This window comes from Zea mays, chromosome 9 (assembly GCF_902167145.1).
Source record: "Zea mays cultivar B73 chromosome 9, Zm-B73-REFERENCE-NAM-5.0, whole genome shotgun sequence".
NCBI lineage: Eukaryota > Viridiplantae > Streptophyta > Magnoliopsida > Poales > Poaceae > Zea > Zea mays.
The window spans coordinates 65,162,159-65,186,026 of NC_050104.1; the positions used below are offsets into that span (position 1 = coordinate 65,162,159).

General features: G+C 41.6%; 1 protein-coding gene across 1 annotated transcript; it reads left to right on the forward strand.

Moving 5' to 3' along the window:
- Positions 1-15,459: 15,459 nt before the first annotated feature.
- LOC103638524 (transcription factor SPEECHLESS) lies at positions 15,460-19,445 on the forward strand. Its single transcript, XM_008661417.3, has 3 exons — positions 15,460-16,055; positions 16,142-16,768; positions 18,990-19,445. Exons 1-3 carry the CDS (start codon positions 15,663-15,665, stop codon positions 19,056-19,058), a joined length of 1,089 nt encoding a protein of 362 aa, XP_008659639.1. The 5' UTR covers positions 15,460-15,662; the 3' UTR covers positions 19,059-19,445.
- The last annotated feature ends 4,423 nt before the right edge of the window (positions 19,446-23,868 follow it).

Here is a 23,868-nt window from a genome sequence, read left to right on the forward strand (position 1 = left end):
TTAATAAGAATGCCAACATGACAGTTCAGAGTTGAATTAAAATTAAAAATCATTACCTTCGAAGGCAAAGTACCCAAAGCCTTCGTCTTGTTAGCTTCAGTAGTCGGCAATGTAGGCAGTTCTGTTGCTCTCTCCACATAATATGACCTTGGCCGGTGAGTTAGAATTTTTACTTTCTTTTGTTTCGGCATAGAAGAAGAAGTCTTCAGCGCACCTTTTCTCTTTAGCAACTTCTTCCGAGTAGGGAAATAGTAATCAGGGTAAATAAACCCAATGGCATCAAAAACTCTATTTAATCTTCTCCTTCCTTGGGAACCAAAGGCATCATTCATAGCTTCGTCCTCAGCCTTGGTATAGGCCCCTAGCAACTCATCATCGGTTGTTTCGATGGCATCAAACCATTCATCGTCTGGTTCACCAAATTGATTTCTGTAACGATAAGTATACCTCAGATATACCAAACTACTTCTTCCAGCACTTTGACTTGAGCCAGCCCCAGTGTCCTTTGGCATTTCCCAATCAGCAGCCAGGGGCCATACCTTGAAGGCTATGTGTTCCTGGACTAAGTCTCTAGTACTGATGTAGCTGCACACAGCGTTATACGCTGTCAGGCAAGCTTGAGATTCTTTTGTGCTCACAATAACTAGCCTCTTTATTCCGAAGCAAGATCAGATAGGCCACTGGATCACATCTCTAAAATCACTTCTCTTGTCCAAGTCATTCTTCACGTAAAACCACTTCTTCTTAAAAGTTGGCATGCGGTGCCTGACATCTGATCGGTATACAAAGGTATAACAACCAAAGTTGTTGTGGTACTACTCTTTTCCAGTAGCCTTCGTCTGATTGGACAACTCATGAATATTACAAAAGCAATTTGCATCCGGTTCCAGTCCTTGGCTCCTTATTGCCCAGATGAGGACTCCAACTCTAATCAAAGCTTCAGGAGTGAGTTGATGAAGAAATATTTCAAACCTTTTCAGGACTTCAACCAACATCTTGTGTAAGGGGAAGCGCAGTACAGCTTTCATAAAGCTTCGAAAAATTACCACTTCATCTTTCTCAGGAAGAGGAACAATGTTTTCTCCTCTGGCTCTCACTATAGATATATCATGAAAATATCTACCCTTCATGGCGTCAATATGCCCTTTCTTCACAGTAGATTTCCCGAAGTTCACATGACTTGGCCTCCACGGACAATCTTCGGCATCTTCATTACCACTGTCAACATCGAAATCTTCGTTGTCTTTAGAATCATCAGACAGCCCGGCCAGAATCTCATTTGTTATCTTTTCAGTATTGGTCCTTTCCACAGTGTTGGGGGCCTTCGGCTTCCGAAGGTCCTCAAAAACATGATTTGACAATGTTTTCCAAGTGAAATATGTGAACAGGTATCTTCGAAATCGGATCATGAATATACAAGAGCAGTCAGGATGAAGCCTGAACGAGACGAAAGATAATTATGACGAAGGCCTAGATGATCACGAAGCTGTGCGCAGAAAAGCTTCGGCATGATAGCAGAAAAGAGGAACCGACTTAAAGATGAGAAGGCAAATTAGACCTCGAAGAATTACTATAGAGTTATTAGCAAATGTAAAGGGCATGAATGTAATTGTACATGGGCTGCGTCCCTTGACTATAAATAGATGAACAGTACTCCCATACTGTTCACGCTGACTTGACATTCGCTTTTTGCATCACGCATGTACCTTTATTTTTCGTCAAACCGAAGGTACATTTATAATTTGTTATTGTGAATATGATAATGCAAATAAAAATGAGTTGATGATAATATTTATATTATTTTTTGTATTTTGTATATGAATTTTTCCTCATTGTTTATTGTGCTTATGAAGGCTTTTCTTTCACAACCTTCGTCCAAAGTTCATTATATCCGAAGGGACATAATGTCTTGAAGGACGAAGGACTTTAACATTTAACACTTTTCATGTTGCCTAGTTATTAACTCTTAGCATTTGAGAACAAGTCCCCAACACACAGCTTCATAAAACCTAGCCAGAGCAAGATCCTTACTGTCTTTACCTTCGGCCATCTCGGTCTAGACTAGAGGAGCAACCAAAGCTAAAAAAATGCAATGCAATGGCTCAAAAAGCAGCAGGGCAGCTCAATAGCATGTTAAAATATTTTATGATGACCATCATATTTATACACAAAAATCACTCCAAAGTGGCCCCCACAACTCAAAAAAATTTGCTATACTAGCGACGGTAAGGTGTTTTTTCGGACCTTCGACATAAGGCCTCTGTTCATTTCGCAGTCTGAGTTTGTTACAAAGAAACAAACTAATACTATGAGGGGCTACTGTTGGGGGCCTTCGTCTTTCAAAGGTCCTCAAAAACATGTTTAACCATTATTAAGTGTCACAGGAGTTTCAGCGACAAAACACCTTCGATGCGGGACGTGGAGCAGGATGAAGCTATGTGATACTCGGTTTGCAAAGAGGAGAAGTGGAGGTTATTCTTTTTGTTCTTTTTCCTCATTCGAGTGATGCGCTTTGGGAATTTGGAATTTGTGGAAAATATTCACCTGTAAGACAGTAGAATTTCTTTGGTTAGTTGTTTGCGACGGGGTCGGGAGCTATCATGGGCGAGTTGGGCCTTGAACCTTGATTCGGCCCATTAGTCTCCCCTAACCCTAGCCGCCGCCCCCCTTTCCCCTTGGGATTTTTGTAGCCACCCCCTTCCCCTCCCCTTCCTCTTGGACGTCACCCCTCCCCCCCTCTTCCATCTTCTTTCTCCTCAAACCTTTGCAGCCCTCACCACCCAAAACCCTAGCCCCCCCACCCAATTTCTCTTCCCCCCCCCCCTCCAAGGTGCAACCCTCCCGCGTGTTCTCCGTCGTGTGGCTGCGATCTCAATTGGAGTTTGGAGGGAGGAAGAAGGAAGGAGGAAGGGAAGAACCCAAGGTGAATTCATGTTTAACTTTTGTTGTTTTTGTGCTGCAATCAGTTGGATTATGCGTTTATCTTTGCGAATCGGTAGAGGTGCTGTCTAGGAATTTTGTGAGTGGGTGGACAGCAGTAGTTCTAGGGATTTCTGGGAATTATCGTGGGTTAATTAGTGGGAATCAGTGGGATAATCATGTAGATCTTTGTCATACCTTTTCAACGAGTACTTATGCGCTCAATTCGGAGTTATAATTTAGGAGATATCATTGTTTGAATCCGGATATGTTGCTGTCCAAAAAAAACAGATTTTTCAGGTGGGTGAACAGCAGTAGTATTAGCAGTTTCTGGGAATTTTTCGTGGGTAATTAGTGATAACCAGTATGATAATCATGTAGGGCTTTGTCTTATATTTCCAATGAGTACTTATGCGCTTGATTTGGAATTATATCTTAAAAGATATCGCTGTTTGAATCCGGGTATGTCGCTGTCCAAAAGAGAAAAAAACAGATTACAGGGTTTATCTTGAGGACTGTTTTGGGCTAATTAGATGATGAAATTTTATTATAAATTGTATACAAAACTTGTGGGGAAATTGATTTAGATGCCTCTGGAGTTTTTGTTTGTCACCACTGCTGTCATAATTTTAAAGTTATGAAATTATTAAGCAGCGCCGCTGCAGTTTGGTGGGTGCGGGGAGAATTGTTACCCGTGGCGGGGTTTGAGATTGTGCGTAGGTGCGGCGTCGTTTATGAGGCTTAATATGTGAAATTGGTGCACTAAGTTGTGTGTCAAAAACAGGTGGTGGACTTCCGGATCGTACTTAGGGATTTGCCCAAACTTCCGGTGAAGGCGAGTAAAACAGTGATGGTTATTCCGTCTGTCGAATGAAGAGTCTTATACTTGATTATGTTTGTGCTATTTGTGTTCGTATTCATATTTCTAATTGAGTACCATCATTGGAAGATATTCATGTTTTATTGATTATATATGTTGAGTTTGTGGTTTGATCATGTTACCCATGTGGTTAATTATGTGGAATGGGTGGAAGTATATGTCTAGCACATTTTGTTTGGGAAGAACTCATGTTGTTGACTTGCATAATGCATTCATCATCCATTGTATTGAAGTTTCGTCGCGATCTTATGGTCCGACCGTACCGGTACAATGAGCATCATATGTTGCCCAAGAAGGGGTATGATGCAGCTTCATATCCTTAAAGATATGAAGGCAGAAGTCATTACTGTATCTGTAGTCATGTGCATTCATGGGAGAGGTGTGGAATCTGTTATGTGGATGTGGATAGTGTGGATCTTTACATTGTGATTCATCTTGGCATTAAGTAATCAGTTACTTGCTTACTTGCTGCAAATTATTATTCAAGAAGGAAGTTTTGAACTACGTGGTTGTTTAAGCACGGTTGGTTTACATTGTCCAAATTGTTGTTTGCTCTGTTTACTTGCTGAGATGTGTCATCTCACTCTTGCATTGTCTGATGCAGGCACCTGATTTCTGCTTTGGGAAAGAAGGGATGTAGCAGCACGGCCACTACACCTATAATAAAGGAACCACTGCTTAATAATGTTGTTAATCAGGGAGGGTCAAGTCTAGGAAATTATTATGTTCTAGCCTTTCATGGTAGTTGAGCTGATTTTTTTGGGGTGGGCTGAGTTACCCATTTTTTTAATTGGTCATGAATGTGCTTTACTACTTTTGCATTTTGATTATACTACGTGAATTATCTGTCTTTTATATCATGTATGAACTCTATGTTCCCCCCTTGTTATGCTTCTTTCAAGGGAGGTGCTGCCGGATTTTGCAATATTTTCTCTTTATTTCATTTCTTGTGTTGCATAAGTTTAGTGGGAAGGGTATTTGGTAACATCCATTGTGTGGGATCAGTCGCAGTGTTACAGTTGATATCAGAGGAATAGGCTGTAGGTCCTAGCAAGTGGAATAACAATAAATTGACACACTGCACATGTAGGATGGGTTTTTTGCTTTACTATTGATATGTTATGTTATTGTCTTTGCTAGTTTGACATTATCTAAAGTGATGCTATGACAATCTTATTTACTTATTATTCTCACCCCTGTGGCAGCAGCTATGCCGCCTCGTAGGGCTTGGGGTAGTCCGCAAGTTCCTAGTGGGGACTCGATGAGTCTGGCGGCAATGTTAGCCGCGATGCAGGCCATGCAACAGGAGTTGGCCACTCTGAGGCAAGCTATTCTTGTTGCCCCTGCGGGTGCTGCTCAGGGTGCTGGTGGAGGAGGAGTGCCCGGGGGCGCTGTCCCTGCGGGTGCTGCTCCAGGTGGCGAGGCTGAGGTGCCTCTTCCAGTCAGTGGTCTTTCTCTAATGCAGTGGATGGGCATGAAGCTGGATGCTTATGATGGCAGTGGTACTCTGGTCGAGGCGGCAGATTGGCTAACTTACGTGGAGAATAAGATGAATGTCTTTGAGATTGTGTATGGTGATCGTGTTCGCTTTGGCACACAGTTGCTGAAGGGAGAGGCTCAAATTTGGTGGAGAGGCGTGCAGGCAGTGCACTCCTCGTCACCAAGAGTCCTGACTTGGGATGTCTTCATCAGGCAGTTTGAAAGGAGGTTCTACCCGGTCACCTTCCTGGAGAAAATGAAGATTGATTTGCAGTCTTTCAAGCAAGAGAAGAAGTCTGTCACAGAGTATGAAGTGGGCTTCAACAAGATGGTCCGCTTTGTCCCTCATGTGGCTTTTAATGAGATGGAGAAGGCGAGCCAGTTCCGTCAGGGCCTGAAACCTTCTATCAGGCATGCCTTGGGAGCCTTTCCGTTGGTGGACTTCCGTACTACAGTGGAGCAGGCACTGGGTGTGGAGATGCAGCATCAGTATACCATGGAGTCGCAGAAGTCTTCGGGTGTTGATCAGCCTCGTGGCCAGGACGCGAGGAGGGGCAACATTGGAGGTCCAGCCCACAAGAGGGGCAAGTCTCAGCATCAGCGCCACCATCCTTACCGTGGCAAATCTTCTGACTCGGGTACTTCAGGAGGAAGTACTCAGAGGTTTCGGGCTGTTCCTAAGCCCGGGCTGGGGCTGGTGTGTTTCCGTTGTGGTGATGCGCATCGCCGTGCAGAGTGCCAGTGGAGTGGTAGGTGTTCTATATGCAGTCAGGACCACAAGGATGTGGTGTGTAGGAGGAATCCTAATGGGAAGCTCAGATGGGAGCCGGTGACTTCCTCCTCTTCTCAGGGCACTGTCAACATGATGTCAAGTGTTGAGCAGCAGTTTTCAGTTCCACTTCCTCCGCAACAGTTTTATGTGCCTGGGACTTCTCAGTTCGTGCCGATGCAGGGTTTTCCTCAGTATCTGGCTGCGCCTACTCCTGCACCGACTACTCCTATGTCGTCTCAGTTTGGAGCTCCGCGTCTGCCTCACCCGGCGGCTCAGTGGGGTTCTTCTGTTAATTTCACTCCGGGAGCTTCCTCTTCTGTGGGTATTTTCGGGGGTTATGTGCTACCCGCTGCGGATGGCAGAGAGCAAGGAGACGTGGTGACAGGTACGATTTTAGTTGATTCGTTTGTGGCCCATGCTCTTTTTGACACAAGCGCTAGCTATTCGTTTGTTTCGGAGGATTTTGTGTCGTGGGCTGGTCTTTCGGTGCAGAGGTTGGGTCACCCAATTTTGGTTAGTTCTGCTAATGGCTCCATTAGTAGCTGTTCAATTTGTCAGGAGTGTTCCGTCATTCTTGCTGATGAGGTCTTTTCGGCCAATCTGGTTGTGATTTCCTTGGGGGCATTCGATATTATCTTTGGTATGGATTAGTTATCCCAGTATCGCGCAGTTATATCCTGTTTTTGGAAGACAATGTTGTTGCAGGAGCCGTCAGGTAAGGAGGTGGTATTCTTGGGAAGTTCCCCTAAGTTCACGTTATCCTTGTTGGCGCAATTGCTTCCGGATCGCCGTTCCAGGAAGTCGGGAATCTTTTTCTCCATGGTGGTGGAGGGTGAGGCTGCCTTGCGGGTGCAGGACATCCGGGTGGTGTGTGACTTTGCTGACGTGTTTCCGGCAGAGCTTCCAGGCATTCCTCCGGAGCGCGATGCAGCTTTTGAGATTAAGCTGATTCCGAGTACGCATCCCATTCATAAGGCTCCGTATCGAATGGCCCAAAAGGAGCAGGTTGAATTGAAGCGACAATTGGATGATTTGCTGGCTAAGGGTTTCATTAGGCCTAGCAGGTCTCCATGGGCTTCCCCAGTATTGTTTGCTGAGAAGAAGGATAAAAGCAAGCGGCTATGTGTGGATTATCGCGCTTTGAATCAAGTGACTATCAAGAATAAATATCCACTCCCCCATATTGAGGTTCTCTTTGAACAGTTGAGGGGTGCCCAGGTGTTCTCCAAAATTGATTTGAACTCTGGTTATCATCAACTGAGGATTCGTGAGGAGGATATTGAGAAGACCGCTTTTTGCACCAAGTATGGGCATTATGAGTTCATAGTCATGTCTTTTGGCTTAACTAATGCCCCTGCTGCTTTTATGGAAGCAATGAATAGGATGTTGCATGAGTTCTTGGACGACTTTGTGGTCATGTTCTTGGATGACATTCTGATTTATTCTAAGACCGAGGCTAAGCATGAGCAGCATCTCCGTCTCGTTCTAGGTGCCCTAAGGGTGAATCAGTTCTATGGCAAGTTGAAGAAGTGTGCATTTTGGCTGTCTGAAGTGGCTTTGCTAGGGCATGTGATTAATCAGCAGGGCATTGCGGTTGATCCCAAGAATGTTGCGGCTGTGGTGGAGTGGAAGAGACCCTCTAGTGTCTCTGAAATTCAAAGTTTCTTGGGGTTCGCTGGATATTATCGGTGTTTCGTACCAAATTTTTCCAGCATCGCTAAGCCCTTGACTAGACTCTTGGAGAAGGGTGTTCTCTTCATCTGGTCTAGCGATTGCGAGGTCAGTTATCAGACATTAAAGAGCAAGTTGGTGGACGCCCCTATCCTAGCTTTGCCTGAGAGTGTTAAGCGTTTCACAGTTTATACGGATGCTTCGCATATTGGTCTTGGCTGTGTGTTGATGCAGGAAGGCAAAGTGATTGCTTATGGCTCAAGGCAGTTGAGGAAGCATGAGGGGAATTACCCAACTCATGATCTTGAATTGGCCGCGGTGGTTTTGCTCTAAAGTCGTGGAGGCATTATCTTTATGGCGAGGCTTGTGACATTTACACCGATTATAAAAGTCTCAAGTATATTTTTACTCAGAAGGAGCTGAATTTGAGGCAGCGTCGGTGGCTCAAATTGATTAAAGATTATGATTTGTCTATTCATTATCACCCGGGGAAGGCAAATGTGGTGGCTGATGCCCTTAGCAGGTCCGGGGTTCCAAAAGTGGCCTTGCAGTTGATTGCTGATCTGGACCGTTTGGGGATCGCCTTGTGCTATGTCGGCACCGCTAGTGAGGAGACTCGTATGCTTATTCAATCTTCCCTCATGGAGAGAGTGTGTGTGGCTCAGCAGCAGGATCGTTTATTGCAGGAAGCTCAAAAGAGGGTTGGCGATGGTAAACCCCGGGATTTCTCCATCGATGAGAATGATTTGGTTCGTTGCAGGGGTCGCCTTTGTGTGCCTCAGAAATCAGAGGTGAATATGGATATATTGAGAGAAGCTCATAAAATGCCTTACACCGTTCACCCTGGCGAAACCAAGATGTACCGAGATCTGAAGCAAAACTTCTGGTGGAAGCGGATGAAGGTTGACGTTTCTAAGTATGTGGCCGCTTGTGAAGTATGTCAGCGCGTGAAGGCCGAGCATAAGCGGCCTGCAGGTTTACTAAAGCCATTGAAAATTCTGGAGTGGAAATGGGAGCATATCACCATGGATTTTGTGGTGGGTTTACCTCGTTCTCCTCGGGGCAGAGATGCTATATGGGTGGTAGTGGATCGCTTGACTAAGTCTGCGCATTTTATTCCCATGAAGACCACAAATTTAGCTTCAGATTTGGTCCCCTTGTATATGAAGGAAGTAATGAGGCTTCACGAGGTACCTAAGTCCATTGTTTCTGATCGAGACTCCAAATTTGTATCCAAATTCTGGGAGAGTCTTCACAGTGCATTGGGCACCAAGCTTTTTCTTAGAGTCGCTTTTCATTCTCAGACTGATGGTCAGTCGGAGCGAACGATCCAAACCTTGGAAGATATGTTGCGCGCTTGTGTTCTATCTTGGAAGGGTAGCTGGGAAGATCATCTTGCATTAGCAGAGTTTGCTTATAACAACAGCTACCAGGCTAGCATCAAGATGGCACCATTTGAGGCTTTGTATGGCAGGCGGTGTGTCTCCCCTCTGTGCTGGGAGACCTTGGGAGAGAGATCCCTGGTTGGTCCTGATTGGGTACAGCAGACTTCTGAAAAGGTTCGGGAAATTCGTCAGAATATTTTGGTCGCTCAGAGCCGTCAGAAGAATTATGCTGATGTGAGGAGGCGGGATTTGGAATTTGCAGTGGGTGACCAAGTCCTTTTTAGGGTATCACCCACTAAAGGAGTTGTTCGGTTCGGTGTCTCCGGAAAGCTTAGCCCAAGATATATTGGACCGTTCACTATCTTGGCCCGGGTGGGCAGCTTGGCTTATCGCTTGCAATTGCCGGATTCCATGGCAGGGGTACACCCAGTTTTTCGTGTCTCTATGCTGAGGAAGTTCTTGCGGGATCCAGACCATCAGATTGAGATGAAACCAATTGCGGTGCAGCAGGATCTGATCTTGGAGTGTCGTCCGGTGCGTATCTTGGAATCCTCGGAGCGTGTTTTGAGGAAGAGATCAATTAAGTATGTCAAGGTCTTATGGACTAATCAGTCTGAGCGCGAGGCTACGTGGGAACTTGAGGAGCTGATGCGGCAGAAATATCTGGAACTTTTTGTTGTGGGTAAGTGTTGTTGATTCATTAATTTTTCAATCATGGAGGGATACACTACAGAAGAAGTGATTGAGAGCTGTATAGATTACATCAGTGACGGAACAATTATAGGTGTGCATGTACCTAAACATGAGGGTAAACTATGTGGGAGAGGGAGAATGGGCAGGAAAACTTTTCGCGTTGAGGATTACAAGCTAGTACATTGTGCTCATGGTAGTGTACTACAACATCTCACGATAGCCGAGCCTTACATAGAGGAACACATGGATGAGCTTCGTAAAGAAAATCAGAACCGCATAGAGGACTGGATCATGAGGGAGCACAAACATCGTTTCAGCGAATGGTTAATGGACAAAAACATCCCATTCGGAGACTCTATGGAAGAGAAAACAATGAAGAATTTGGCTTCTGGGCCATCGTGTTTTGTGACATCATGGCAAGCATATGACATCAATGGGTACACATTCTACACTAAATCAAAAGACATGAAAAGTGTTGCACAAAATAGCGGTGTTCGTATCGATGCTTTTGACCTACATGGACAGAAGACCACATATTTTGTATTCATAGAGAAAATATGGGAACTTGATTATGGCCCAAGCATGAAAATACCCTTATTTAAGTGCCAATGGGTACAACATCCCGTGGGGGTGATAGTGGATAACTACGGACTCACACTGGTAGACTTAAAGAAAGTAGGATATAAAGATGACCCGTGGGTTCTCGCCGAATGTGTTGCACAAGTGTTCTATGTACTCGATCCAGCAGATGAGAAGATGCATGTAGTTATTTCTGGAAAGCAAAAAATTGTTGGAGTTGAGAATGTGGGAGACGGAGATGAGGAATACAATAAGTATGAAGAGATGTTCGTCTTTAACGGTCCAAAGAGAATCAAGCGTGTGGAAAATAAAATTGATAAGAACTTAAAGCCATACATGCGGAAAATGGTAGTTCATGAAAAATTGTATGAATCAAATTGTATTTGTTAGCATGTATGATCGACTATGCATTGTGGTTGCCAATTAATTTAAAATCTCTCTAGTTATCTATGTGTGCTATTAAAATTCATTTAAATTGTATTTGCATATTTCTGTTAAAAATTAAAATATTAATTCATTTAAATTGTATTTGCATATTTCTGTTAAAAAATTAAAATATTAATTCATTTAAATTGTATTTTCATATTTCTGTTAAAAATTAAAATATTAATATGGTAATCAAATCACAATCACAGGCGGTTTTTCATTACGGTCCGTTTGTGAAAAGAATAGAGAACCACAAGCGGTCCGATAAAAAAACCGTTGTGATACTAATACATCACAGGCGGTCCGAATAGCCTGGGACATCTCAGGCGGTTTTCTAACCAAACCGCCTGTGATATTAAAAGCCTACCGCTTGTATTGAGCCAAATTGTACTAGTGTAAATTGGATCACCTAATTAATTTTGTATCAAGCACATACAGACTTCAGAAAAATATAAGTAATTTATTTTAGCTCTGTTTCAATCCGTTCAAGTTGCATTAGCCTCGTATAGATATTTACTACACAGTAGCATTATTTATTATATCATATCACATACTTTATAATTAAGTAGCTAATTGGATCAATCTATGTTTATTGGATTAACTTTCCTACTATTAATATAATATTCTGATCTTATGATTATAGTTTGATTGAAATATAATATTTAGTAAAGTTATAATTAAGAGTAAAGATGAATTGATTATTTCTTTAGATTATCTTAATAGAATCAACTCAAGACCTAGTTTAATTGCTTCATCACATAGATCTTCCGTAAATCATAACTCCTTAACCATGACTCCGATCTTAGTAGTTCTCGAACCCGCGATCTCGTAGCAACGCGTAGATCATTATTATTTAGTTTGTATTTATGTTTCGTGTGATGTTAATTTTGTCTATACCATGTTTGTTTGTATTGCTACGACTAGTGCGAGGTTTCGAGGATCTAAAGAATCACCCTGGTACTGGAATCTCAAGTGCTAGACAAGTTGTGCCCTTGATCCACTTTTGTTACCCAATAATGTTCTTTATTATCACATATTTATGCATAGGTTTAATTTTGATGGGACCCAACAGGTCACCCTAGTCTGTTTATCCATTTTACCTTGTTATCCCTGAATCACTTGGGTAGTTTGCTATTGCTTTACATGGTTTTGGGATAATATTTCATTATATCCATGTTCCAATTATTTTGTTATTCTATTTATGTTCATGTCAAGATCATTAATGTTAATTGGAACATGGAGCTTAACTTGAGAAACACGTGCCACCACAAGGGTGGAATGGGATGCTCTTGGCTAACTAATTAGGAAAGCTAGTGGAAGACTACCTTACCCGAAAGGGCAAGGGCAGTAGGGGAGTTGTATGCAAGGAGGTTCTCGGGTTGATTTTGCTGCGATAGCAGTCAGACGAGGGATTCTTGCAAGTTCTCTTCCCATAACTGTAGCGGGTTTTGGGAAGCTAGTGGAACTTTGTAAAGGCCTCGTAGTGGATCCCTAGCCATTCACCTCGGTAGTGTCTAAGGGTGTAGCTAACTCTGGCGACATGGGATACACGACTTGTGGGTACAGGGTACAACCTCTGGATAGTGTAAAACTGGTATACTAGTCGAGCTCACGGTCATGAGCAGCTCAGGACTCTCACATGATTAGTTTATGGAACTTAAATTCAATTTGTCATTTGCATTGCATGGGATTATTTATTAATTTTATTCTATTACTTTTATTAAGGTTTGGTATTTACTTACATTTAGTAACTGCTAATAAAACTTTGACCAACTTTAAAAGCAATGCTCAGCTTTAACCATTCTCTTTGATAATCCTTACACTTCACATGAACTCCCACCTTTGGTGAGTTCATGCCACATTATTCCCCACAACTTGTTGATGAACATGTGTCAGCTCACCCTTGCTGTCTCGCACCCCCAAAGGAGAAGAACAGGTGAGTCAAGAGGAGTCACACAACGAGGAGTTCGATTTGATCTAGGTGGCATCTCACAGTTGACTTTCTGGCGCCAAGAATAGATTTTAGATCCTTATATATATTATTTTTTTATTTTGTAAGACTTCCGCTATGTAATAAGTAATCTGATTATATTGTGATATTTATCTCTATATACTCTGTTATTATATATGTTGTCTTTCTTTGGCGCATGTATGAGATGCACCCGACTTTGTTCATTAAAGCCCGGGTGTGACAGCATTGAAGGGGCTATAATTCTTTCTATTGAAAAACAAGCCCTTATAATATATAGTCCTCACGATTAAGAGGGCTAGCCTTTAGAAATAGTTGTCCCCAGAAAGTACATGATTTTTTTATTTGAGCTGTGATGACCAAAACAAATATTATACAACAATTATAATACTTGACACAAATTATGTTTTTATTTAAAACCATTTATGGACTAAAATATTTAATTGAAGACAACTAAGTTATTGTAAATGGAATTCATTTACAGAGACGGAACTCTAAAGGCGTCTATCCAACATTATTAGTAAACCAATTTATAAAGGTAGCCCAATGGACGTTTTCAAATGGCTAACAAATACGATTTGGCATCCCGTCTCTTATAAAATATATCTGTCTCTGAAAATAATTAGTGCACAGAAAAAAAAACAGTTTGATTGCTATTTGCATGGCTCAGTTAATTACTAATTTAAGGATTTAGTCCTGGATGAACTCTTTTGTAATGAATATCACTACCGGAATTTAGCTCTTTGCCGAGTGTCATATTCTTTGCCGAGTGTTTTATTTCGGGCACTCGGCAAAGAAGCTCTTTGCCGAGTGCCACGCAAAAAACCCTCGGTAAAAGAAAACACTCGGCGAATAGGCTCTTTGTCGAGTGTTTTATTTTTGACACTCGGCAAAGAGTTTCTTTGCCGAGTGTCTTTTTTTGACACTCGGTAAAGGGCTCTTGGCCGAGTGTTACAAATACAACACTCGGCAAAGAGCTCTTTGCCGAGTGTTTTTTCTCCAACACTAGACAAAGACAATTTAAAAATCACATTTTAAAGTAGTAAATTAATTCAAATTTAAAAGTTTCCAACTACAAATTTATATAACTCATCATGATGTACAATTTATATATTGAATATTTCTTCATATGACAAAATAAAAATAAATTTGTTCATAAAACCTATATCTCTCTCGTAGTTTATGAAACTACGAGAGAGACGTATAGAATTTGTGCATATTGTTAGAACCATCATGTGAGATAAATAAATGACCAAACAACCAAAAAAAATTTATAGATCTTGAGAAGTTATAGAAGTTTATAGTTGACAACTTTTCATTTGAAGTCATATTATCAACAAAAACTACGTCTGAATTTAAAAAATTTAAAATTTGAATTTTGAAAACGACTTCGAAAGAAAAAACCACTAACATGAAAGTTGTAGGTATTGAAGAGTTATAAAACTTTGTAGTTGACAATGTTTTGGTTTGAAATCATCTTGTTATGCAAAACTATGTTTGAATTTTGAAATTTGAATTTTTCAAACTTACTCGGATGGAAAAACCACCAAAATAAAAGTTGTAGGTCTTGAAATGTAATGAAACTTTGTAGTTGACAATTTTTTGATTTGAAATCATCTTATCATTGAAAAATTCGTGTGAAGTTTTCAAATTTAAAATTCAAATTTTGTAAACTGTCTCGGATGTAGAAACTATTAAAATGAAACTTGTAGATCTCAAAAAGTTATGCAACTTTATAGTTGGTCATATTTTCAAATGAACTCATTTAGTGCCTTAAATAATCAAATTACTCTCGATTTGTTATAGTACATGGGAATGAAAACGTAATATAGACATAATTGGTGTAGTAGTGTAGTGGTATAGGAGGGTATACGCAAGAGAGAGGTTGCGAGTTCGAATCTCACTATTTACAAAACATATAAGTTTGATTCAAAATAATAGTGAAAAATGATAGGGCAACGGGTAAGGTAATAGGTGGGGTTGGTGGAGAGTTGTTCCTAGAATTTTAAAAAATGTTTTGCTGTTTTTTTAAATTTTTTGATTCTTAATTTGCCAGAGTGTTTTTCTTTGCCGAGTGTCAAAAAAAGTACTCGGCAAATAACCCTTTGCCGATGAAATATTTGCCGAGTATTTTTTGTCGAGTGTTACACTCGGTAAAGGCTTTGCCGAGTGTAAAATAGCTTTTGTCGAGTGTCTTAGACACTCTGCAAAGAACGCGATTACGGTAGTGTATGTTATGCATATGTTAGGACAACAACGGCTAAACATGGTTAACCCGTACGTACGTACTTTGTCGTCCTAATTACAATACCCATATGAAGAACTTTTTTAAATTTAATAATTTATATAAAAAGTTAATAACATTTAATTTATATCTATAAATAAATTTATTATAAAAATATATTTAATGGTCTATAAAATAATACTTAATAAGTACTATAGCTATTACTGTTTATATATATATTTAATCCAAATTAAGTAGATTTTACTCTTTTTTGAAACGAGATCGATCGTTAAAAAGAGACAGAGGCAGTAGTATGTGGGCCCGCACCACATTCAACGCACATTTATCGCCCATGCATGTACGTGCTCTCAGCCCAGCCGTCTTTGCTTGCTTCCGGCGGACCATATTTATGATCCGTCGACCCTTCTCATGAGCAACCACGAATGATGTACGTGGCAGCAACGATCGACCTGACCAGACGAACACTTTAAGAAGAGTAGACAGATAGCTGGCCAAGATTCCTCCCATCGACCACGCACACATTCTCTCCTACCCTACCGTTGGACGTTGGTTCCTTCACCAAGCTTAAGGCAGAGAGACAAATATTCTGTACTAGCTTGCTCTTGTAGTACTTTACTATACGTGCTAGCTAGAGCAATCATCACATGGCGGAGGCACTGTGCGATCAGCTCTTCTCCGACATCGACGGCGACCTGATGCGGCAGCACACTTCCGATACCGACGACCTCTTGGGCATCCTCGAGTCGTGGGAGGATTGCGTCAGTGGCGGCGTTGCGACTACTCCCTGCGGCGCTGAGGTCCCGCAGACGACTGCAGCTGACGGTGCCGCAAAACGCCGGCGGCAAGGGTGCCGGGACGTCGACGCGGTGCCGGCAGCTCCAAAGAGGCAAAAGTGCTCGCCGGTGTCCTCGGCCGCGAGTGAAGATGGTGCGGTAAATAAGACCTCGCACATCACAGTGGAGCGCAACCGGAGGAAGCAAATGAACGAGCACATCGCCGTGCTTCGCTCGCTCATGCCCTGTTTCTACGTCAAGCGAGTAACTACTCTTACAGCTACTTCTTGTACACGAGTACCGACCGTATATATATTGAGTCGTGATTATAATGCGTTACGAGTGCGTAGGGAGACCAGGCATCCATCATTGGAGGGGTGGTGGACTACATCAAGGAGCTGCAGCAGGTGCTGCAGTCGCTGGAGGCCAAGAAGCAGCGCAAGGCCTACACCGAGCAGGTGCTCAGCCCACGGCCACCGGCGTGCTGCAGCCCGCGCCCTCCGCTCAGCCCACGCCCGCACATGCTGCCACTCAAGTCCACGCCGCCTATTAGCCCGCGGCCCGCCGTGCCGATCAGCCCGAGGACGCCGCCGGCACCCAGCAGCCCGTACAAACCCTGCAGGCTACCGCCACCGGGCTCGTCGGCCTACGCGTCCCCGGCGATGACGACAACCCGGGAGCCAACGGCAGCCACCTACCTGCCGTCACTGGACACCATTGCTGCCGACCTCTGCGCCTACGCCGCCAACAAAAACAAGCAGCTGCAGGCGCTGGCAGCAGCGGCCGGTGGTGACGTCGTCCTCCCGGACGTGAAGGTGGAGTTCTCAGGCGCCAACCTGGTGGTGAAGACGGTGTCGCACCGCGCGCCTGGGCAGACTGTCAAGGTCATCGCCGCGCTGGAGGGGCGGTCACTCGAGATCCTCGACGCCAAGATCAACACCATCAACGACACTGCAGTGAACTCCTACACTATCAAGGTGCTCCTTTCCTCTTCATAAAATCATATATATACATATATATGAAATTGGTTAATCTCATATTCCAACGAGTTGTGTATTACATATACACCATTTCAAAACGAAACAAATAATAAGCTTCCTTTCTACGCATTTAGTCCAAGAAAAAGTCTAGTATCGCCTAATGTTTCATGTAGTACTATCTCGGTCTAAATTATAAGTCGTTCAGAACAAGTATTGAGTCGAACTTATAAAACTTTTACAACAAATAACTGTTTTGTTATTTATTTTTAAAACCTGATAGTCATAAGCACGATTTGACTTAAAAATTACTTTACAACAGTATAAATGTATTAAGTGTTTATTTATATTTTAACAAAAAAATATTGGTCAAATTTGTATTTTAGAGACAGTGGCTGTATAATTTGGATCTGGCGGAATTATGGACAATGGAGTAGACGCACATAGATTAACACATCAGGGCAAACTATATTAATAATTGTTAATTAAATGCATGTGTTCCATGTGAGCTTCCCATGAAGTGCGTGTTGAAGTTGCAGTGATCGTAACTGTGGTAGGGTAGCTAGCTATAAGCTACGATATACATAGGCTGTACCCGGAGATTGGCATTCTGGCACACCACCAGTAGTTACATTTGCTCTCGAAGTGACACTATATGCTCGTATTAGGGCACTGGTGCAGGGTTCCTATTGTGCACTGTGCATTAACTCTTGTTTGCTGTGTGGCCATATGTCTTTAATAAAGTTTAGTTTTCTGCTTTATTTTGCTGTTTCCTTCTTCATTTTTTTGCTGAAAAAGATTTACTTTCCTATGCTATACTATATTCCAAACTATCAATAATATATGCTTTACTTTTGATAGTTTTTCCTTTTTTATCTTTTCTTGACAAAATTTTAGGCCCCGTTTGGTTCGATTAGTCGTAGGACTAAAGTTTAGTCCAGTGACTAAACTTTAGTCCCTATCCTATTTGGTTGTGGTGACTAAACAGATTTTAAATACATTAAATACAACACACATAAATACCGAAATAACAATTTTCTTGTTTCATGCCAGTTTTCTAGGCAAGGGCAATTGGAATAAATATTACACTTTAGTTCTTTTTAGCACCTATGTGAAGGAAAAGAGACTAAAGTCAATTAATCCCTACTTTAGTCCTTCTATTTGGTAAAATAGAGATTAAACGGAACTAAAAAACAGGGACTAAATATTAGTCCCTCTAACAAACGGAGACTTACTTTGGTATGCTACTATATTTCAAACTACATCGGTCCTCAAATAAAACAATTCCTAAAATCAGTACAAGTCAAACTATATATCTAATAAGTAACTTTACAGGAAAGAGTAACAACACCTATAATATGAAATAAGCAGGTTACAGCAATATATTATATGGTATATTTAGTGATACTAATTTGATATCATAAATCATGATATATAGGTTTCTAGAAATCTGGTCAAATATTGAAGTAACTCAAGAAATCTATTTATTTAGTATACTTGCTCTATAGGTTTCTAGAAATCAGTTTTCTCACTAACTATATGTCTTACTATACTTGCTCCATTCTAACGTTTCATGTAGTAGTATGGACAGGACGCACATATATGATATATTGCCACATAAGAGCAAAATAATTGTTAATTAAATGCATTTGTTCCATGTGAGCTTCCCATAAAGTGCATGTTGAAGTTGCAGTGATCATGATTGTGGTAGGGTAGCTAGCTATTAGCTACTAGGATAGGCTGTACCTTGAGATTGGCATGCTGGCAAACCATTAGATTACATTTGCTCTCGAGGTGACACTATGCTCGTATATAGTGGAGCACTGGTGCAGGGTTCCTATTGTGCACTGTACAGTAACTCTTTGCTTTGTGGCATATGATATTTCTTTAAATAAATCTATTTTTCTGTTTTTTTTTGCTGTTCCCTTCATCTTAACTTTTTGCTGAAAATTTTTCGTTTTTCTATGCTATACTATATTCGAAACTATATCAATAATATATTCTTTTACTTTTGATGGTTTATTCTTCTTTATCTTTTGCTTACAAAGTTCTACTATATTTCAAACTACCTCGGTCCTCAAGAAACACAATTTCTAAAATCTGCGCAAGTCAAGCTATCTTAATGAATAAAGTGCGCATATGAACTCTTTTTGCATGCTACCGCCATCACTTTTCTATGTACTCTTCACTTACCGGCCAGTCTATCCATCCAATGCAACAGATTGGAATAAAGTGCGAGCTCAGCGCTGAAGAGCTGGTGCAAGAGATTCAGGAAGCGTTCTCGTCGTAATGCATGTTCGTGTGTCCAATTCGTCGGCAGGATTCATGTGTCGCTCACTTGGAAGCTGCAGTTAATCAGGTGTGGTAGCCTAAGAGGTCTGTGAATAGACAACCGGGATCATGCATGTAGGTCAAAGACATTTACTGAAATAGTTAGCAAGCAAATAAAGTAGCTTGCCAGACCAGTAGACCGATGATCATGTTACTGCAGGCCAAATTCGTTACTATCTACTGTTCGCAGCCGACGATATGTAGTATGCGCATCTCATTAATTATCTCAAGATGCAGAGGCCACAAGTTTTTATATATCTTAAGACGTGCTGTCTGTCGTCTGTTTGTCACACTGTATGTTTGGATTAAATCTTGCATTGCCACTTATTACGCCAATAATGTCATGAAGTTCGTACGTTTTCTTTTACGATTGAGGGCAAGTGCTTTCCTGCTGTGGGTAGTTAGATATACGGACAATGTACATCAGTACATCTGATAGGGGAGAAGGAAAGCACATGCCATATATAAGGACAGATTAATGTTTGTTTCGCTGGCTAACTTGTCATACTTTAACTAACTTTTCTGTCTAAGATAAGTTCTTCAATTTAGACAACTAACCTTAAATAAAGTGTGGCATAATTAGCCACGAACCAAACATGCTCTAAAGTACTTTCCAGCAAGTTCGCCACAACGACTTCGACTACTCCAAAGCTCACACTCCATAATACTAACGGGATCCTAGATTAGTGTATCAACTATGCATGTAACTGATGAATTTGGTTGTTGGTCATTTGTTCTCAAATCCTGTGAATCAAGAACAAGGCAACACAATTGTTAAAAATTAAGAATCTTCGTTCTCCGAAACATTATCTCCTTTTGGATATAATGATCTTCAGACGAAGGTCATAGAGGACATGCCTTCATGATTTATGAGAATAAGAATTCATAGAGATAATATATATAATCCATTCATTCACGCACACACACACACACACATACATACATACATACACACACACATACATACATACATACATACATACATACATACATACATACATACATACATACATACATACATACATACATACATACTGCGACCTCTCAAGCAAATGTGCTCATAGCTACCACTACACCACATGTGTGTTTATGTCAATATCTGTTACAGTAAAAATATATACTACATCTCTCGCAAAACCCACCTGCTACCTTTGCACAATGTGTAGCAGTAGATAATTATCAACGAGATTCCTGAATTATATTTTTGGATGGAGGGAGTAGTATTTAAAAAAGAGCCTTGCATGCAATTTCTTTTGTTTGAAAAATGTTTTCAACTTAAATTCTTTTTTATATGTGTGACATTTATTCTCCGTAATATTTTTCCATGGCTCTGACTTGTGAGTCATTTTCATAAACCAACGTCAAAGATGAATCCATGTTTGTTACTTAGAAACCCCGAACAAACACCACTGACAGGAGGCGCTCGCGTTGGCGTCGCTCATCGACGACGAAAAGAACCTTGGCAACTGCCAGTTCGACCTCTGGAAGCAGTACTACGTGACCACATGCGTCGTTGTGTTCGACAAGCTCTGGCGCAGCCGCCACTTGGACGCGGTCCAGAGTGGCTGCACCGCGCTGTCCATCTTCAAATAGGGGACCTCATGGTCGTCGCCAACGTCGGCGACTCTCGGGTTGTTCTAGGCACCGCATCCGACAACGGCGCCGTCACACCATCCAGCTCATCATCCACCTGAAGCTCAACCTCCCACGTAAGTCACTACTGACCGGCCATGAATTCTTGTGCGCTGGGACAACGGTCGTTGCTGACGTTGTGCGAGTGTCCTCGAACAAGATTTATGTAGAGGAATAGCACATCCGGTGGTGCAACGGCTAGGTGTACTACCTCGCTGATGAGCCCGGGGTGCACTTCATTTGGCAGCTCAGCCAAGAGTCATCGATACTCGCCATGTCGTGTGCGTTCGACGACTACTATATCAAGGACTATGACGTCATCTTGACACCAGAGGTGACGCAGAGGAGGAACTACAGCAATGACCACTCGCCATCGTCGGGGTAGCTTTTGTGCCGGCCTGCCTTTAATTCTCTTCGCAAACACATAGACTTGCTTTTTTGTTTAAGCAAGCGTGTATGGTGGTGCGTACCTGATGACTGACAATGTACGAGGGAACTTCTACCGGCAAGTGTGACACGTGCTCTTCAATGATGAGACCATGCAAATCGTGACATATATCGAAGTCTGCATGATACTGATAGTTGCATGAAACAGCTAAATTAAAATAACAAAATTTATGTATGGCTAGGATTACAAATGGATTATGAAATATTTTTATAACAATATAAGACACATTTTATATATAAGTTATTATGTTATTATATGTTCCCGTTGCAACGCACGGGTACTCACCTAGTGTATATATATATATATATTTCATAATAAACACATGAACATTAACAGAATCTATATTACATTGATACCTTCAGCTTGTTCGGAAGTGTTGACGCGAGAGCAATTACAATCCAATGTGAACAGTACGGTGGCACTGTTCACCTATTTATAGGTACGGGACGCAGCCCGGGTAAAAGTACATTTATGACCTTAACATTTATTCATAATTGTAACATAAATCATTAGGGACTAGCTAGTCTTTTTCTTTTCTTCTCAGGTCCATGTTTGATCTTCGACATCAGTTTAAGTCGAAGTTGTTTCTCCTTGGCTATAGCTTCGACGTTCATTATCGTCACTTCCGTAGTATGTCTTTGTCTCGAAGACCTTCGGTGAAGGAGAACACTCCCATCATGAATCGAACGTCCCAGTGATAATCAATATTATACTGAAAGCACATTGTTAGTCATATTTTTAAGGACCTTTGGAAGAGGAAGGCTCCCAACAGTAGCCCCTCCCAGTATTAATTTGTTTCTTTGTAACAAATTCAGACTGCGATACAAACGAAGGCCTTTAGCCGAAGGTCCGAAAAAACACCTTCCGTTCGCTAGAATAGCGAATTGTTCTGAACCATGGGACCCACCGCTCAGTGGAGCTCTGAGTATATATATAGAGGCCTGTGTTGTGAATATTTTTCGTGCCACCTAGCTTTTTGTGTTGTGATTGTCATTTTAGCCTTCTTCTTTTGTGAGCGCAATTGTTTTTTGAGCTTCAGTATTTGTTGTAATCATCATCGAAATGACAGAGGATAAGAAGACTGTAGACCCCACACCTGCTGGTTTTTACGAAGCAATGGAAAGGAACAATATTAAAAATCACTAATGAAATGTTGGCTGGGCTATCTGGGGATTCCAGCGACAGTGATAGCTTTGATGTGGAAAGTGGTAACGAGGATGCCGAAGATCGGCCGTGGAGGCCAAGCCATGTTGTTTTTGGAAAGTCAAATGTCAAACAAGGGCAGATTGAAGCGATGAAGGGCAAATATTTCCATGATATATCTATAGTAAGGGATCGGGGAGAAAGCATTGTTCCTCTTCCCGAAGAAGATGAATTAGTGGTTTTTAAAAGCTTCATAAAGGCTGGGCTTCGTTTTCCAATGCACAAGATGATGGTTGAAGTACTGAAGACGTTTGAAATATATCTTAATCAACTTACTCCCGAAGCTTTCATTAAAGTGGGGTTTTCATTTGGGCTATGAGGAGCTAAGGACTAGAGCTAGATGCTAGGTGCTTCTATAATATTCATGAATTATCTTACCAGACAAAGGCAACTAGGAAGGAGCAGTACCATAACAACTTTGGATGTTACAGCTTCGTGTCCCGTTCTGAGGCAAGTTATCTCGTGCCAACATTTCGAAAAAATGGCCGGGCTCTTGGCTAAAACAATGGTTCTATGTGAAGAATGATCTGAGTGAGAGAGAAGATGTGAGGGGCATTATTCAGCGTCCCATATGGTCACGCTTCAGCATTAGAAGATCGTCCATTGCAGTTGGGAACGAAGTGCGGGCGTGTTTAATGGCTTTCAACATAGTGTGCACTTACATTGGTACTAGGGATTTGGTACTGGAGCACATTGCTTACAAGGGCCTCTTATGAATGATTGGGAGATGCCGAAAGAAACTGCTACTGGCTCCAACCAAGGTGGCTTGGTTTATCTAAGATACACCTTCCGATATAGAAGCCAATTTGACGAGCCGAATGACGATTGGCTTGAGGCCATGGAGGCAACCAGTGATGGGCTGTTGGGAGCCTACACGAAGGTAGAGGACGAAGCCATGATCATTGCCTTCGGTGCTCGAGGAAAAAAGAGACTGAACAGAGTTTTTGATGTGATCGGGTTTGTTTATCCTGACTATTGTTTCCCTGGTAGAAAACAAGGAGGGAAGAGAAAAATTGCCACTTCGACCTCTTCTGGTGCACCGAAGCCGAAGAGAGCTAAGGTCCTGACCCGTAGGCCGAAGCTAGATTCCTTAGAAAAGACTACTGAAGTGCCTACGACGGAGAAGGTGAAGTTTATTGAAAGTGCCGAAGCTTAATTCGCAAGCATCTGAAGCAGAGCGATCACATTAGTAGGTATTTATAAGAGCGTAAATTAAAACTATAGATTGGTTTTACTTGCGACATGACAAAATGACTTTACTAATATGAAATCGACGGTGTTACGAAGTTGACATGACTGAAACGAGTCGAAAATGGTTTGCGACACATTATATATTAAATAACAAACAATTCGAGTCAAATAAACGACGCGACATACGAATACTACTAAATTGTGTCGTTTTTATAATAAACAAATATTAACTATAACATCTAAGTCGGCATAATCACGTTAACAAGTATCTACAAACACATAATTAAAATTATAA

Excerpts from the sequence above, each read along its gene's own strand:
- LOC103638524 (XM_008661417.3), top strand. The coding sequence starts at position 15,663 with ATGGCGGAGGCACTGTGCGATCAGCTCTTCTCCGACATCGACGGCGAC. Across the intron at positions 16,056-16,141 it reads CCTGTTTCTACGTCAAGCGA|GGAGACCAGGCATCCATCAT; the intron begins GTAACTACTCTT and ends ACGAGTGCGTAG. Across the intron at positions 16,769-18,989 it reads TGAACTCCTACACTATCAAG|ATTGGAATAAAGTGCGAGCT; the intron begins GTGCTCCTTTCC and ends CCAATGCAACAG.